The sequence below is a fragment of the Pelodiscus sinensis genome, chromosome 4 (genome assembly GCF_049634645.1).
Source record: "Pelodiscus sinensis isolate JC-2024 chromosome 4, ASM4963464v1, whole genome shotgun sequence".
Lineage (NCBI taxonomy): Eukaryota > Metazoa > Chordata > Testudines > Trionychidae > Pelodiscus > Pelodiscus sinensis.
Genome location: NC_134714.1, coordinates 43,081,251 through 43,099,936, shown reverse-complemented (window position 1 = coordinate 43,099,936; position 18,686 = coordinate 43,081,251). Strand labels below are relative to the sequence as shown.

At 40.9% G+C, this 18,686-nt stretch overlaps 2 protein-coding genes across 4 annotated transcripts in view; both read left to right on the top strand.

The window, feature by feature from the left end:
* Positions 1 to 18,686, top strand: part of GPATCH2L (G-patch domain containing 2 like) — a 196,788-nt gene that overhangs the window by 153,742 nt on the left and 24,360 nt on the right. For 2 of the 3 annotated variants that reach the window (XM_075926825.1, XM_075926826.1), the window contains exon 9: positions 13,411 to 13,518. In XM_075926825.1, coding sequence (XP_075782940.1) covers positions 13,411 to 13,504 — 94 coding nt within the window. In that variant the 3' untranslated portion in view covers positions 13,505 to 13,518. Of the gene's footprint in view, positions 1 to 13,410; positions 13,579 to 18,686 lie in introns of those variants that run through there. The other variant, XM_075926820.1, reaches the window with a different exon arrangement.
* The window catches only part of ESRRB (estrogen related receptor beta), a 185,612-nt gene continuing 180,366 nt past the window's right edge, over positions 13,441 to 18,686 (top strand). Inside the window, exon 1 of the mRNA XM_025181980.2 lies at positions 13,441 to 13,578. Within this exon, the coding sequence (XP_025037765.1) occupies positions 13,577 to 13,578 (2 nt within the window). The 5' untranslated portion in view covers positions 13,441 to 13,576. The remainder of the gene's footprint in view (positions 13,579 to 18,686) is intronic.

The following is an 18,686-nucleotide window of genomic DNA, read 5'->3' as shown; positions in this document are numbered from 1 at the left end:
CCCAAAAACAGGATGCAGCCTCATTAATGCCAAGTAGAGGGGAGCAATCACTTCTCTTGGGGTCTGACTATTTCCTGTCTCGCACCTTGCAGAGTAACTTGGCTATCCCCTGAAGCTACTAAGCTAGGGGGTGAGGTAGATACACTGGAGGGCAGGGATAGGGTCCAGAGTGACCTGGACAGATTAGAGGATTGGGCCAAAAGAAATCTGATGAGGTTCAACAAGGACAAGTGTAGAGTCCTGCACTTGGGACAGAAGAATCCCAATCATTGTTACAGGCTGGGGACTGAATGGCTAAGTAGCAGTTCTGTAGACAAGGATCTGGGGATTACAGTGGAAGAGAAGCTGGATATGAGTCAACAGTGTGCCCTTGTAGCCAAGAATGCTAATGGCATATTAGGTTGCATTAGGAGGAGCATTGCCAGCAGATCCAGAGAAGTGATTATTCCCCTTTATTCTGCTCTGATGAGGCCACATCTGGAGTATTGTGTCCAGTTCTGGGCCCCTCACTACAGAAAGGATGTGGACGCATTGGAGAGAGTCCAGCGGACGGCAACCAAAAAGATTAGGGGGCTGGAGCGCATGACCTATGAGGAGAGACTGAGGGATTTGGGTTTGTTTAGTCTGCAGAAGAGAAGACTGGGGATTTGATAGCAGCCTTCAACTTCCTAAAGGGAGGTTCCAAAGAGGATGGCGAAAGGCTTTCACAGTAGTGGCAGATGGCAGAACAAGGAGCAATGGTCTCTAGTTACAGTTGGAGAGATCTAGGTTGGATATTAGGGAAAAACTATTTCAGTAGGAGGGTGGTGAAGCACTGGAATGGGTTACCTGGAGAGGTGGTGGAATCTCCATCCCTAGAGGTATTTAAGTCTCGGCTTGACAAAGCCCTGGCTTGGTTGTTTTAGTTGGGATTGGGCCTACCATGGGCCGGGGGGGCTGGACTTGATGACCTCCTGAGGTCTTTTCCAGCTCTATGATTCTAAGTGAGTGGAGAAGATGAATGCAATAAAAGTTTAAGTGTAACAAATACTGAATAAAATAAATGTGGAGATTCTACGGCAAACTTTATTTTGGGACAGGCCTTTAAAAATCATGAATGGAATTATAAAAAGGAGATTATACCTTATTTCCCTGTTGTTCAGAAGAAAAAATAAGCATCTGACTAGAGATTGGAAATACAAAGAATCCTTTCTACCTGAAGTTTTCTGGAGGAAAACTGAAAACTAGGCTTAGGATTGCAAAGTTTTAACTAGAGATGTGAAAGGTTAGTTGGCTAATCGGTAAGCATCACCCTTCATGCATGATGCTTACCAGTTCCGGTTAACCGGTGGGGGCTTCAGGAGCTCTTGTCTGTGACAGGCAGGGGATTGTTGTGGACAGGACCGGTCTGGAGCAGCTACTGCATGAGGTGGGGGGAACCATCTAGCCCGGGTGCGGTGGGCGGGGGGAGGGGCATTCCAGCCCAGCAGGGTAGGAGTCCCCCTGCCAGCCCCTCTTTAATCGGTTAAGCAATTAAATGGGATTTTACATCCTTAGTCTGTACTTGATTCTGTGCCTCTTCTGCCTATTTTAGGGCTGGTCTATTTACAATTTTTGTTCCAATTTTACTCTCTTGGTTTTAAAACAAATATAAATGGATTCATGCCGCAGTGCGGATGCAGTTATCCCTATATAAAAGTGCTTATACCAATGTAGCTTCTTTACAGGAATAATCTGTACCCATGTTATGCGTACTAGGCTGTTGAACTGCTAGAATTATTTCAAAATATAATGACACCGCTAGCTGAAATAATTACATAGAGAGGAAAACTGTGTGCAGTCCAGGCCTTAAAGTGTGAGGTTTTTTGCAGCAAGAACTGTGTCTTCATACATGGAAGTATGTTGCCTAGCATAAATGGGCTCTGATCTTGAGCAGGGCTTCTGGGAATATGTCCATACTGTGATAAAAGACCCATGGTATGACTGTGGCTGGCCAAAGTCAACTGACTCGGGCTCCCAGGTGTCTGGCTGCAGGGCTATAAAATTACACTTTTGATGTTTGGGCTCTGGGTAGAATTTGGGCGCTGAGACTCCCCCTCCTCCCTCCACTGCAGGTTCTCATCTATGTTGCTATTTTCAGTTCTGCAACCTGAGATCCGTGAGCCCAATCAGCTGACTTGGGCTCTGAGCTTTTTATTAGACAAACATTTTGGGTGTTACCATGCAGTAACTATTATGTAATAATGGAAAGGAAATTACAGATGTAGCTATGGAGTCCTCCTAGTGCATCTATAATTAGTAGTCGTAATAATGTTAATCTACAAAGGACTTGTAAATGTTAACCAATTACTAGGAGATAAACATGTGTTGTGTCAAGACTTTAGTGACACTTTTTTTTTTAATGGGGAAGTACCTTACATTTACTTTGCTCCTAATACTAAAAAATGGCTGAATGGATTTTGCTTGTAAGTTTTATTATATTGAACATTGTGATATTTTCCATCATTGTTTAAAATGGGAACCAATAAATTTACCCAATTGTAATGAAGAAATGTGTTGTTATCCCCAGAGCTTCACAATGTTTAAGTACAGTTTTATATAAAGTTTAAAAAAAAGCTAGATCCCATTATGGCTGGAAATAGATGCATCTTCTAGACATGACCAAATATGGACTCAGTTGTATTTCCAGCAGGAGAAAATTCCAGAGATCAGGGCTTGCTCCTTGGAAGGATTTGCCTTTAAGGCAAGAGATGTGAAGTATTGCTCAAAGATACCTCTGGTGTGGCAAACTGGTTTTGGATAACTTGGGCTTAGATCATTTAGGGCTTGTCTCCACTTACCAAGAGATCAATCTCTTAGGGTTTGATTTAGCAGGTCTAATAAGGACCTACTACATTGACCACTGATCGTGCCCCTATCAACTCAGGTACTCCACCAGGTCACAAGGAGTAAGGGAGTTTCTCTCATTGACCTCCCTCAGTGGGGACACTGTGGAAATTCAATCTTAGGTACGTTGACTCCAGCTATGCTATTCATGTAGCTGAAGTTACATATCTTAACGTCTAATGTAATGTAGTACTGGCCTCAAATGCAAATGTCTTGCATTTTACCTGGAAATGGATTGGTAGCCTGTGAGATACTGTAAGAAACATTTTTGTTTTAAATAAACTAGTTTATTTTAAGAAAGAGACAGAAAAGTTTCCATGGATCTTATCTTTTGTAAGAACCTGTTCTGATCCAAAAAATTAAAATTTGACTGGGAAGCATCCCTCTAAATTAGGCTTTGCTCATGTACTTAGGAGTAGTTACCCCCTTTGCAACACAGGCTCTCACAAAGCAAAGCTGCCAAAGTATTGTGGACTTAAGTGCATGTGCAGGCTGAAATGGAGCCTTTTAGGAGATGCCTGTGACACACTCACAGTTCTCTTCCTGACTGGTGTGGATTGCCCATGATCTTCTCCTGGGTTTTCCCTCCCCCACTGTTTTTGTGAGTAATTCAATTTCACATTGTGACCTTTAGGGAAGAAATAGGAATAGCATTATTCTTTATTAAATAGCTGTATGGAAAGAGCATTCTTTATGCCACTGAATCTCTCTCTCGCGCACGCGCACACACACACACACGCCCAGGGTTTCTCTCTGGAGGAGACACTGGCTCTCTCGCTCTCTCTTTTTTTTTTTTTTTTTTTTTTTTTTTTTAATTTTCCCAGTTTTTTATGGTCCTGGTCTTACCTGTTAATCTATCCCACTTCACTTCCCCTCCTTGTGCTTCAGTTTCATCATCTTTAATAGAGAGATAATAAAATGGGCCTGCCTCACAAGGGTGAGGGAAATGTTATCATTAATTTTTGTGAAGAGCTTTGAAATCTTCATAGTGGAAGAGAGAGGTTGCTTTGTCTCTTAATTCTATTGATGTTTTATAAAAAGTGGTGTACAAGTTCCTCGGTGAGTGCATGGTCTTCAGTGTGCCAGGGGAGAGGCTATTCTAATTATCTGAGATCTTCAACCAATAGTCTTACTTCCTCTGTTGTGGGCAGTGCTAGCTGGAACATGTGCGTGCATGTGCACTGTGAGAATGACAGCGACACCCTGCTGGAGAAAGGGCTGTCAAAGAGCTGAACTTTACCTTCAATCAGCAGCAAGCCTATGGGCAGATGCAATGGGAGGGACTGGTTATTCCAGGCTGGGATTGATTCAGCATTGGGAGGAGTGCTGGATAAAGTGACAAGGGACAGAGCAACACAGCTAAAAAGAAAGAATCTATACCTGAAACAAGAATCCCGCAGAAAGTTTCCTAGGAGAGTGGCTTGATGGGACTTTGGGTAAATTCACTTTAGATTAGAGAACTTGGTGAGCAGTTCCTTTGCACTGTTACTGCTAGTATATCTATGGCCTTTTGAAAGGGGGATGACGGTGACAAAGCTGTTCATAGGTTGTGATTCTACCACATTAGTGTTTCAGTTGTATGGAAATGTTAGTCCAAGTTCAGCTGTAGCTGCTGTCACCTACTAGCCAGGGATTGGTACAGAGCCCTAGTGGCTTCCCTTCAGTGCCCTCAAACATCGGGATCTTTGGAATTAGGATTGACTTCAGCCCATCTGAGAGCTTACTATTTATTTCTTCAACTGTACACCAAACATATTTTCTTGACAGCCTTCAGTGCTACGGTGTCTGTGATACCTATAGCACTTTATCTCTTCTTGCATTTAAGAACTTTCAAACAAGGTAAGGGTGATAAAAGGCAACTAGAAGCCAGACAATGGCTTGGACAGCACATGCAGGTTCATGATGGTCTATGTATGCATTAGGCGTCATGTGCTTTTCCCATTATTTTGTTTAGAATTAGCTCTCTTTTGGGTATCCAGGTGCATACCTGACATGATAGAAAAAGGAAGTGCTCATCTGTCAGACAGCAACAGCAGTGCGGACTCCCCCTGGGAATTTCCTGTACACTCCCACATAGCAAATGCACAATGATCTGGTTTAAGCAAGGGTTTTGTTTAATGTGGATGAAATGCTCTAGCACCTAAAAGGTTTCATGTCTTTGGGGGCCAGGCTGCATTAACAGGGAATGTTACAGGTCTGGAGTGAAGTGCATTGGTAGAGCTGTTTGAGGGAGTCCGAGGCTGATTGAGATGAACTGGCAAAGCTGGTGTGTGTGTGTGTGTGTGTGTGTGTGTGTGGTGGGGTAGATGGGGACTGGAATAACAGAAGGTGTTGTGAAGAAGGATTGAGACATACAAGCAGAATTTTTAGAGTGATGAAAATCTCTTGACCCACAACAGAAATGCAGCTCTCTTTGGGGTGGTGCATAGCAGTTGTTTAACAGTGCACTGTAACACTACACAAATGTATGGAAAAGGAACTACTGTATAGATCTGAGGGTACGTCTACACAGCAGAGTTATGTTGAAGTAACAAAATGCATGTCTGTGTAGCAAGCCATTATTTTGAAATAATGTCGAGCTGGAGGACTTCTTACTCCGACTCCTGTAACCCTCATTTCACGAGGAGTAAGGGAAGTTGAAGGAAGAGTGTTAGACAGCACCAAACACAGAATTTAGCTATTTTTACTTCAGCTACGGCGTTGATGTAGTTGAAGATGCGTATCTTAATTCAACTTTTGACCTGTATCGTAGACATGCCCTGAAAATGCAAGGTGGAATTTTGGGAAGGTAGAATTTAATGTCCCGAGATGAAACTTGGTATGAGGGCCAGATTCTTTATTTTTTTTTTAACTTAATGGCTGGCTTTGTCTCATCCATGGTCCAGCAGCTCCAGCTGCACAGTTCCTCTGACTCCATGCTAATACCATAGTTCACTGCTGCTTTGGAGGGAAGAGTAGCCCTAATTGAGTCATTAACGCTGCTGCTTGTTTTTGGTTGGCTTGAGGAAGTCTGGATGTGAGTGTTGTTTTTGCCATCTTGCTGGCCCTCAAGAACAGAAACATGCTCACTGTATGACGTAGAGGATTCCCCTTTTCTTTAATGAAATGCACTGAGAGTTACACTTAGGATACGTTTATACAGCAAGACAAAAGTTAAATTAAGATACGCAAACTTCAGCTACATCAGTTGCGTAGCTGAAGTTGAAATAGCTTAATTTGGCTTTTGATGCTGTCTACACAGGAGGAGGTTGAAGGAAAAACACTCCTCCTTCAACTTCCCTTATTCCTCGTGAAATGAGGGTTACCATGAGTCAGAGTAAGAAGTCCTCCAGCTTGCCATTATCTCGAAATAATGGCTTTCTGTATAGATGAGCATTTTCTTATTTCTAAATAATGTCAGTTATTCCACTACAGCGGCTTTGTAGAGGTATCCTTAGTTTTGATTAGGAGAGTGCAGCTTTAGCTCTGGATCAGGGACCTAGGAAAGAGCTGTGCCTTGGTGTAAGGAATGGATGTTGGGAGATCAGATGAGATTAGACAAGGCAAGAAATTATTGGCACTACTTTAGAGATTAGCTTTGTGTTCTGTGGCCTCCACAAAAGACTTGTTTAGATTCTTTCTTTTTTTGAAACCCAGGCAGTTCATCCTGGTGACTTATCTTCTTTCATGGATTTACCTGATCAGGGAGTTTGTTGTTTATGTGAATAAGGGCTGTGGAACCGGGCTCTCCTCAAGCAGACCTCAGAAAGCAAGCAACTAATTTGAAGTCTCATTTATCTGTTGATTTTCTAGCTTTTGGAGCGAGGGGACGGGACTCCTCCTGGAACAGTTAATTCTTTTGTTTGTTAGCAATGGCGTTAGGAAGCTTAATTATAATTCCTCTGGCGGACTGAACCAAAATTTCAGATCAAAGGGTCTTCATGCTTTTTGGAAGTTTGGATCTGGAGTCAAATATAATGGTTGGGCCCATGCATGAGTATGCTGTTGGTTTTTGTTCTGATAGAGGTGCTTTAAGGAAGTCTGTTCTCAAATAAACAAACTTGGGTAAGGGTACCAGCATAGACTGTTCAGCTCCTCCTTATTTCCTTTGGCACTAGAACTGGCTTAAATCTCTATCTTCCTTACCCTTTTCAGAGTTAGTATGGATATAATTATAATAGGTGTTTGCTATAAAACTAGCCATGATCTCTCTTCCTTCCACCAAGGTTATCGAGAACATCAAACAGTATCTCTTGTCTAAAATGACCTTACATGAATCTCAAACATACCAGCAGGCTATGAAGTGCGTGGTTAATGCTCTGTCTGCACAGGTGTGTACATGTTTGTTATTTTATAGCACCAACAACACGTGTGGTAGGTGCTTCACAGACATACATGGGGATGTTATATATGTTTAAAACACGTGAGGCAGCTGCCTTTCCCCAGGAGCAAATCTAGGGAGTTCACATTTAAAACAATATTTTAAACTTACTAACTTTTGTAGGCAGAGGCAGTGCTGCAGAATTAAGTATTTAGGTGGAATATTTAAAAGTACTGCAATATATGACAGTCCTGCTGCCAATAGATAGAAACTTAGACCTATCTTTTTTCTCTACACATTCAAAAATACTGACTTCTCTGAATATGTTCCACTTAATATCTAACATGGTGACTTCACTGTACTGGGTCACTAGTGTAATACTGGTGAACTCAACAGTAAATAAACTGATAAGAGTATGATCATGCATAACAAATACTATTAATTAAATTCAACAGCAAAACTGCAGTTGGATTGCCACACTTAAAGATATTTGAGAATTAACAAAATATATTCAGACTAACACCCAAAATCATGTTGCTATTGGAACCTCTCTGCATTTCTCTCACACTTAGTGATGTTAACTAGGCAGCCTTGACATAGTTTATTTAAAAAAAATAATTTTCTTCATGTTCATATTAATGCTAATATGTAAATGCCCAATTTGAAGGCTCTGAAGTTCCCACCTCTCTAACCCTAATAGGATGATGGCCTACCTATGCTTCAGGTTTTGGCTGGTGAGAGTTCTCTTGTAGATTCTGTTAAAATGGCAACTGAATATTCCTAATAGGAAACTTTAAAAAACAAACAAACTTTTTGCTGTATCCTACAATTTAAAAAAAAAAAAAAAGATCGTGATAGACCTTAAAACTATGGAATCACATTTTTATTGATTTTTGTAGTTGTTGTACATCCTTATTTTCTCTATATTAAGACAGGAAGGGTTACATTGGGCTTTGCTAAAATCATACCAGATGTGCTCAGCACACATAAGTAATTTTTTGGTGTTTATTTTTTTCCTCTCTCACTTTCAGTCCAAAGGAAGACCCCAGCTGTCTGTCTAAGCCATTTTTCAGGTTTTATATATATTACTGTAGTTGTCTAAAGTATGATTACTTTTCATTTTTAACATTGGAGGAAAAGTGTAGTATGTTTCTTTCTTCCATAATTTATAAATGGCTGAAATGATATTGATCAATTGACACTTACCCTTTTACATCCCCTATTCCTCTCCAACACTTAAACTTTTACCACCTGAAGCTCCTCACTCTTGAGCAGAAGTCAAGCACTGGAAGTTTCATATACATTAGTCATTTAAGAGCTTGTGAAGCAGAGGTTTATAGTGGAAACTACTTTCAATTAGGGTGACTAGATAGCAAGCAGAAAAGACTGGGATGTGGGGTAATAGGCAGTGCTATCCTGCCCATTGGATAGTTTGGGACAGTCAACCCAGACTCCACACTTTGGGTGCCTCTGTGGGGCCCAGGGTGGCTTAGGGAATTAGCAGGGGTGGGAGGGGCCTGGCATGAGCAACAAGGATAGGCCCCAATGCTGCACTTACCAGTGCTGGCAGCCGGAAGCAAAGCAACTCAGCAGCTCTGCTCCCTTGCCTTTAGCAGCATCACATGGGTGAGTGGGTGGAACCGCTCCCTGCACTCATCAGCAGTGGGAAGTGGAGTAATGTGGCTGGGAGCTGATGGGCGGGGGAGGAGCAGGCTGGGTCTGGGTCACTTTTCACCTTTGCCAGTGAGTGTGTGTGTGTGGGGGGGGCCTGACTTGCTAGTCTCTAGGGCCGCGTTGCTTGGGGGAGGAGGCAGCTTGGGAAAAGGGGTGGAGTGGGGGTTGACCAGGGGTGGGGCAGGGCAGGGTCTTCAGGGACAGGGATAGAGTGGGATGGGCAATGGTGCAGCAGGGACAGGAAGAAGTGGGTCAGGTCAGGGTCTGAGGCAAATGAGGGAGGCGATGTTGTCCTGGGTCCCTCCCCTCAGGGACGGCCCTGGTAATAGACACCAATATAAGACAAAGCCACGGTTATCAGGACTGCCCCTGTAAAATCAGGACATCTGGTCACCTTACTTTTGACTTTAACTACAGTAGGTACTAATGACAGGCCCCTTTAAATAACAAATACAACAGCAAATAACTAGTGAGAGCGACTGCTCCGCTACAGACCCAGTTTTCCAGATTGCAGTCCACTAGGCTGGGTGTTTCAGGGAAAATATATTAACCCTTTATTTGCTCTACAAGTAACTGATTTTTAAGGAGGTGATTTTTTTGCAATTCTTTGACCTACTTTCTGCAGTGTGTTGTGGTGTAAGATTTCCTCTGTTGTAGGGTTTATCTGCCTGTGTGTCCATCCCTCTCTGAGACTGCCTGACACAAATCATTTACTGCTGAAATGAAGAAGTGCTTCCACATAGGAGTTGACTGAGTCAAGGCCATGAGAGTTCTGTGTAAAGCAGCGGTTCCCAACCTTTTCCTGATGGGGACCCATTTTGACAATTCAGGAAGACTTGGTGACCCAGGGCAATTCAAAAATGGGGGAAGAGAGGGGGTAGGTCCACCTGGGGAGATGCTTGGTGACCCTTTTGAAATGTAATGGCGACCCATATTTGGGTCCCGACCATAGGCTGGGAAACCCTGGTGTAAAGGGTCAGTGTCAAGTTAAGGAGTCTTTTTAGGGCCTCTGACTTCTTTCTCCCAAAGGAAATGAAGATTTAGAGAATTCAGGGCTTGGTATATGGCTGTATCACTGTGTTGCTAAGAGAGTGGGGACAAATCTCTTGGTAACTCTGTGGTTTCCCTGCCCTGATGTAACATGGGGATGATAATACTGTTCTGCTTTACCTGGGGCTTACTTGAGTAATGCTTAAAGGGTTTGGATATAGCTGATAATGGAAGGGCAAGGAATGAATTGATTCCATTGATATTTATTTGGTTCAGAATGTACACAACTATACATACATTAAGCCACTGGATTTGGGTGCCTTAGTGTTCAGAAGCCTCTTTAATACACTTGGCCTGATTTTTCAAAAGTATTCAACACTGAAAATTCTAGTTGAAATCTGTAGTAGGGTGGCTTGTTCCTTTTAGGATAAGCTTGAGGTCACTTAGCCTTGTTCAGTTAGTCCTGCCTTGTTACACCTGTGCAGGGTTGCAGTACTCGGAAGTGGGGGATTGGCAGGGATAGCAGACGAAGACACCCTATCCTGCAGTGGGCAAGGAGCCTCAGTGGAGACATGATTCAATTAGAGACTGTAGCCTGTCTAAAACAGGGAAAGTGTGTGCCAACCCTGCGGCCGGGGGAATAAAAGCCATACAATTGGTCAGTGGTGGTACTGTTTACTGCTGGGATTAGGCTGCAAAGAAGAAGGCTAACAGCTGAGTGCAGCTGGGCTAAAGATTCAGTTGTTTTGCTATTTTCTGCTGGTGTTCAAGCAAAGGACTCTGCAGCCTGGAAGGGGTACTGTTAGATTGATTGGCAGGAGGCCAGGTCACTCCTATGATCAGAGTGGGCCAGGGAAAACTGGGGAAACTGAGGCAGATCCGTCAAAATACAGTAACAGTTCCGTTATCTGGCATGTTGGGAGAATAGGGGTGCTGGATACTCTTATTCTAGTTAACTGAGAGTTCTACTTCATCAATGGAATACCAATTTTAGGTGTATACAAGTGAAGTTTTTCATATAACAAGTTATCTTATAACACTGCATGTCACTATGGGCAGCACATGCCGTATACCCAGGTCACTAAAAATGCTTAACACTAAAACTATATTGAATATAACTAAATCTTTCTTTGAATGATCTTCAGGATCTTGCTGTGCCTCAGGGTCATCATTATCAACATCACTTCCCATTGTAAATGTAGAAGATATAGGAAATTGGCCTGAATCTGTAATGACCCCCTGGACACACTTGGAAGCTGCTTTTTTGAATAAATCTCTGATTTCAGCTTACTTGGCTTCTGCCTCTTTTTTTTATAAAACTAGAAAAGAGAAAATGGAATTGTATAACATGATGGGCAGGCTACTAGTCCCAGTTACTAGACTGAAGTTTTATGTTGGGGGATATCAGAAATGCTGGTTAATTGAGCCTTCTGGTTAATTGAGTTAACAGGCTAACAGAGCTTTTACTACAACAAGCACTTCCACCCATGACAGGATGGATTGGGGCAAGCCCCTCTGTTACTGTCAGTGAGAGCTAAGTACTCAACTTCTCTCAACATTTGACTCGTGTGTCTCCCTTTAGGCACCCAAAATTAGAGCACACTGATTTTTATTGAGACGAACACCATGTTCAGATCAATATTTACCTGAAGGAGAACAAATCTGAAATAAAAAATTCAAAAGGTCAAATTCAGCTGAAAGTCCTGGGTACATCTCCATTGAGATCAATGGCACTGTTCTATGGCTGAAGCTGGCACACTTTATTGTAGGATGATGATGATGATGATGATGATAATGCTAAGTCTAGCACTTCTCATCTGTAGATATTAGAGGTTAAGTATCATTATCTCTGCCTTACAGATGGCAAAACTGAACCACAGAGGTCAACTAGCTCAAAATCACATAAGGTAATAGCACAGCTAGGAATAGAACCCAGGAGTCCTGGGCCCAGACCTCTGCTTTGTCCACTGGAACATGCTGCAAAAATTAGAATATTAGGGAAATTACATCATATAATTCTTATTTCGTGAAGCAAAATGAAGGCTAAATCCTGTCCTCTTTACTCAGGGAAAAAAGCTCATTGCCTCCAAAGAACATATTGCCTGTGTTGGGACTGAAGGATTTGGCCTTAAAATAGGGAAACTGCTTTCAGTTGTTTACATGAATACCTGATGTAATCTGGAACTTGGGCCATGCAGGTGGGTGTCTCCTAGGCTTATTGTGGGGAAATCTCCCCCCACTGCGTTAGCACTAGTGCCAGTCTATGAAAATAGTAGCTATAGTGTAGGTTAGATGCTAGTTTTTGAACATCATGTTGCCTAACCCTGCTCAGAGGAAATCTACATGACATGAGTGGTAAAAAAATATAAGTTCTGGTACTTTGTTTGCATCATCAGAGCAGAATAGCTCCTAGTTATCATACTGCAAGAGACCTCAAAATGTCTAATGCAGAAAAGGTCATTTCCCACTCCCCCCAACTTTTCATTCTGCACACTGTATCCCCAATACTCAGCTGCAGGTGCCACTCATTGGGCTATACCTTTGAGTTCAGTTATGCAGAGCTACATATGCCCTATAGAGGTCACTGTTGATGCTAAGCATCTGGAGTTAGGGGTAATAGCCACTTCCTACAGATGTTTGAGACTTCAACTGATCTGCTGTTGAGACTGATTTGAGAGCTAGTAGAAAATATCATAGAAGTGTCAGCAGAAAAGCCCTGTTAAGTCTTATCTAGACCATCCGTACACTTACCTATGGGGGCTAAGGCATTATTCCTCACTACAATCCATCTCCAAGGGCTTTATCCAGTCATGATATATGTCCCAAAGAACGGGGCTTTCTTTGAAAACAATTCCATAGCTACAGATATCATCAATGGGAGGGTTCTTCCCAAATATTCAAGGACCTTGATCAAATCCCAAATCTCTATGCAAATCCGCGGAAGTTTACTAACTTGTTACTCTGAGCTAACCTTAGCCAACAGGGAATTCCTTGGTTGAGGGGCTCCTTTAAAAGTAGGAATTTTGTCAGTGCTTTGCTGTGTTACCTGTCAGGGAGTATCCTGATCTAATGGGTTTTGGAGAACAGTAACTTTATTCTCAATCCCCAAACTCTTTGGAGTCCCAGAAGAAGTTTGCTAACCTTGCAGTTACTAACCAAGGCATAAGCCCCAGTTTATTCTGTAGCAACTTCATGGGAAGAGTTTGGAATAAAACACAGCTCAGAACTGTACTCTGACCCCATGAGTCCCTACCTCACAGTTTTTTCCTACTATAAAGTGTAAAAGAATCAAATCTCTACTTTTCTTTTTCTACTTCTTCTTGTGCAGTGAATTTTGTTCGCTTGCTTTACATGCCTAAGTTGCTGTAATGCTGTGATGGGGAAGTAACTGCTGTGTCCAGCATTGACAGGGAGGACTCCTCCCTAGGTGCAGTGCAGAGACGAAAGCCCAGATTTTGCTGCTTTGCTTAAGACCTGTGGTGTGGGGGGGGTGTGTGGTTTTTTTTTTTTTTTTTTTTTTTTTTTTTTTTTTTTTGTCAGCTGCCTGTTATATCAATCACAGAGCTGGGATCTATTTATAGGTTGGGACTCGGAGTACTGTGTCCTAGTCACAAAGAGAGGCAGAGACGCAGAGGGGACTGCTGGCTGGTACAAGCACAACCAAAAGATATTTAATCGGCAATTAGAAACACCTGAGGGCAAGGGAAATTCTGCTCCAGCCCTGAGCTTCATCTTTCAACCTGCAGCATGTAAGTACCCAACTTCTACCTTTTATTGTATTTTGGATCCAAATGTCTCCTGGTACTAATCCTTTTATCTCAGCTTAAAATTGTGGCAGCATCTCAGTGTGGTTAGCATACATTTTTTTTTCTATTTTCATACTATCAAAGGAAGGTCAGAGTGACCCACAAGCAGGCAAGATGATTTTGGAACTTCATGTAAATCAGTTTCACTGTTTGGGTATTAGGTTTTTTTGTTCTTAAAACAAACAAATGAAAGTTTGAGCAGAATGGGATTGTTTTGGGAATGTATATAGTCAGCTTTGCTGATGTTCTGAAAAGGCCACTATATAATGTAACTCCACTTAAGGGCTTATCAAGGACAGGTGATCTCTCCCCAATGCCAGTATAAAAATCACATACCTGGAAACTTCAGCAACCAATTACTAAAAGAACCAAACAATCATTTTCCCAACCACTCCCCAAAACCTCCAGCTTTGGCTCACACCTTCTCTGGCGCACACACATGAAAATGATTTTTTGTTTTGTTTTACCAAATGCGTGTGGCATCAAACAGCTGATGTTTGTCTAGTTTTAAAGGTCCCTAAGCAACTTTATCGTCACTGCAGAGGCTTTAGAAATTGAGGGGTACAGCACTTGGAGAAGAGGCATAGTGATAATCAAAGGAGGAACTCATTGTGTCTGATAAGGATGTGTTTGCTTAAGGCATCTAAAATTCAATATAAGTCATACAGTGGTGTTTTGTTAAAGGAAGAAAAAGCTCTACTTAGAAAGGGTTAAAAGTGAATCAGCAAGTATTTATTCATTTTGTAAACACACTTTTTTTTTGTTTAAAAAACTGAAATAATTAAAGTTTGTCTTGTTTCTTATATTGGGCTCAAAGGTTTGACATTTTTGACTGTTTAGTTTTAATAATTTTTTTGAAGGATAGAACAATCTTTACAAATATGTGCCTGCTTTCTGAAATTTTTGTGTATATATAATTTCTCAAAGTCAAGATTGCAATTTTTTTCCCCATGTATGTTGCATTTTTTTGGTTATATACATTGTTTCTAGAAGTACATTCTGGAAACTTTTTTATGGCGGGTATTTTAACACTTTGAAAGCAACTAAAAAAACCACAAAATTGTTCAGCTTTAAACAATTTGGACTGAGTGAACATCTAATGAAAATATTAACTGAACAATGGGAGAGCTGCCTTTTGAGTCTTGTATTAAATATTAAGAAAAAAAGAATTGTTGTGGGATTGACTGAGAGAAGGTGACAAACAGTCCAGATCTCGTCTTATAATACTATTTAATGTTTCTTTATGCATTTTTTTTATTCAATGCAAATTTTATCATTCCTGAACTGTTTGACTTATAAGTGTATTTTTGTATTCTTTTTGAACTTATTCCAAATTGTTACTTGCCAGTTTGGGTTTTTTTTTAACCATCCATGTAATGACTAAAGCTAACAAACTGAAATTGTAGCTAGAGAGGTACATACAGCTAGCGGGATAACACCGATAAACATGTTGATTTTTCCATAGGTTAGTCATGTTTAAAAGAATAATTACAACTCAAAGCTTCCTCCAAAAAAACAAATCAAATAGAATTCTCAGCATGACAATGCTCACTATAGAAAGCTTGGTTCAGACTGGTAAGATCTTTTTCACTTGCGGTTGCACTTTAAATTATGTTTGTATTGTTTGTTTGATGCTACTACATTTATTTCCTGTTATAATTGATTTACTCAAATGAGAGAGCAGGTTATTCCAAAATGTATTGAAAGAAATCCGAATAGTTGATTATTCGTTAGTTAAAAAAAGAAGCTACTGTACAGCTAGTTTTAAATTCTCTTAAAAAATTAAAGCTACCTCTTTCTCTATCATGCACACAGCAAAAATCCAACATGCCTACGTTCAGACATGACTGCAGATATATATGATTAAATACTTCTGCAGAGCTCCCAATGTTCCTGAGCAAGTATTCCCAATAAACCTTCTTTTTTAAGGATTTTTGGAATATTTCTTGCCTGTTTCCATGAAACTGCTGGATTTTACCCCTTTTTGACTACAGTGGATCTTTTCTTGTGCGATATGCAGATGCTTTGTGTTGTTTTTGCATTTGGAAAAATTATCAAGCGCCTGCTGCAGTATATAGTTTGTAGATCAATAGATTATGGGACATATTCCTTTCTCTTTTATCTTTATGCATGGTTAGATAAATGATTGGAAAAAACTTTGATGCATTGTGTGGAAGAATGCAGCCTGTTTTTATTTAGTTTCTGCTTCACTAACTATTAATGTTTTGGGACTAAACACTCATTAAACTAATCTCCTCCAAACTGATTTCTTAAATGTAATTTGTCATGGGCTATTTGTGATTTTTGAGGAATGAAAAATCTTGCTCATTCCATCTTTTCTGTTCGTTTTGACTGCAGAGTAACTGACACATACATTCTCGTTCTTGAAGTTGTTGTTTTGTTGTGTATAATGCTTCCTGGGAATTTTGAATAAAACCTCTGCCAAATTAGCTGTCCGGTGTCAGAAATGCAGCATACCCAGGTGTATATATACCTGTAAATCTCTGAGAATAAGGAATAAATGCTTGGGGGAAAACACTATCCTTAGTAAAACAATTTAATGCTGTTAGGGTCCTTCCAAATAACACCATGCCCAAAAGTCAGCAGCCACTTAATAAATATTATGTAACTATCTTTCTCTTTCTCTCTCTCTCTTACTCTCTCCTTTTATCTCTTCACCTGTACATCTGTTCATCTATTTCTATCCCTCTATTTTTACATTTCATTATGCTCGTGCTTGCTCGCTCTCTCTCTCTCTTTTCCTGAAAACACATTTCTATCTGGCACAGAAAATAAACTCAGATTGCGGGTAGTTATGTTAATCTAATTCAATCCTCTGTGGGTTAGGAGTGAAATTCTAATAGTGGAGCTGTTGAGGGCTTTTTTGTTAATGGCTTGGGGATTACATTGAGTTAAAGGCTCATTTCCTAATCAAACAGAGAGGGAGAGAGTGACTCCGAATATTTATGAGTCTCCCAGCGCGAGTTAAACATTGAACTCCAAAGCAGGATTTCAGTGCCACAGAAAGAGTTAAAACCCCTTAGGGCTGCTATGGAAAAAAATGAAATCAGTTAAGCCATCAGCATTTTCAACTGCTATACAACTTCAATTCTGTAAGAAAAAATAATCATCTCACAAAGCTAAAATGGAAACTGTAGCGAGCTGTTTAAAACAAAGTCAAGTGATGCTTCAGAACAGCTCTCCTGTAGGTAGACACGGAATGCATGCAAAGGCCTACTAGAAACTCCAAATAAATTCTCCTCTCACGTATAGTTGGGTGGGTGCCAGGTGTCTATGAGAAGGGGAAGAGCTACCCTTTTATCAGTTTCTAGAAGATTCAATTTAGTTTCGGTGAGGAGTCAAGAACAAACGCTTAGATAGTACCTCCTTCTACTGAAGTCAATGGGTGTTCTGATTGATATCACCAGGACACACCATGCTCAGTGTCTGGGTGTTGGAAAATAGTACAGAAAGGCACTGACTTAGGTTGGGTATGAAAAGCAAACCCGCAAAGACTGAAGAACAAGAAATGAGCTGGTGCTTTGGGAGTTGCTCTCTGCTCCGACTAGAAGGGTCTTTTAGACATAGGTGTACTTCCTGACTCTGAGTACCAAATAACTTCCCCACCCACTGCCTCAGTTTTCCTAGCTGTAAAATAGGGATAATGGCACTGATCCATAATCTGAGATATGTGGATAAAAAAACCTATTTGTATAAATGTTCATCCTATGACAAGGAGATACATATTAAGCTGCGTTAATCCCTGGTGTAATTCTGACATCCAAGTGGTAAAGGTTGACAAAGATGAAGCCTTGCCAGTATTTAACATAAGGCACAATAAATCCTGAAATTAATTCATCTAAATGCTGCACTGATACATGTATTGTGGTGTGTGTGTGTGTGTGTGTATGTATGTATATGTATGTGTGTGTGTGTGTGTATATATATATATAAAAATAAAAATAAAAAAATCTGTGTGTTGGCATCCATGGCAGATCTATTATAAAGTATTCACTTCACAGTTTTGAGGGTGGTTTCTATGGCCAACCTGCACTAGGTAGTCTTCAGTTTTCTTCTGTTCTCCCTATAATTGGTCCCTTGTTTCTTGGCTGGTGCAAGAAGACTGTCCCCTCATGTTTCAATGTATTTTAATCCCTGCTTGGCAGTTTCTATAATTGCAGGGGTTTACCTTGGTGTCCTTTAGCCAAAATTGTCCCTCCATTGCCCCCTCCACTACTGTGCAGCACACTTTGGATGGATTTCTGTCCTCCACCCCAGAGGGGGCTGCATTTCAGTAGAGCTGTGCATGTGTACATTTTCTAAAGAATTTAGGTATATTTATCGCCTTTCATCCTTAAGTGCTTCACAAAATAGTGCACAGTTCCACTGAAACCTTTACAGAACATTCAGTAGCTTTGTTCATGGTACAGATTAAGAGAAATTATTGGGACTTTTTTTTTTATTCCCCTACCTGTAAATCCAAGTACTGTATTGCCATGAATTCAACTGTACAGGATTAAGTGGGAGCCCGTAACTGAAAGATGCCACAATTTAACAGTCTGAAATCAAGATGTAGCAGAAGCACTGAGTGTCCCATTTGGATTTTCTCCTTTTAATGGGAATACAACTCCTGTTTAGTTAAACATCCTTCTCTGGATGCAGAACAGAAGATGTCTAACCAGGAGCTGAACCTCATATGTATCAGAGGGATGCTTTAATTGGCTCCTTATTTTCATTCATTTGGGGAGTCACTGCCATTTCCCTTCTCCCCCTCCACTTGACCAGCAACGTAAGTTACAGCACCACTGTTTAACTGAGAAGTCATGTGATGCTCACAAAACCAGGAGAGTGATGTTCATTGCAAGAAAAGCTTCATTGCCAGCATTAGGGCCTGGACAGATTACCTGGCCCAGCAAGCCAGCCTCCCCTTTTTTCTTGTCAGTAATCCTCATTTCCTCATCAAACTCCCAGTTGTCTCCTTCTCCATATATGAATCCATATGACTCTTGAACTCCTTTATACTCTAGTAGCATTCCCTTGTAATTTTTATG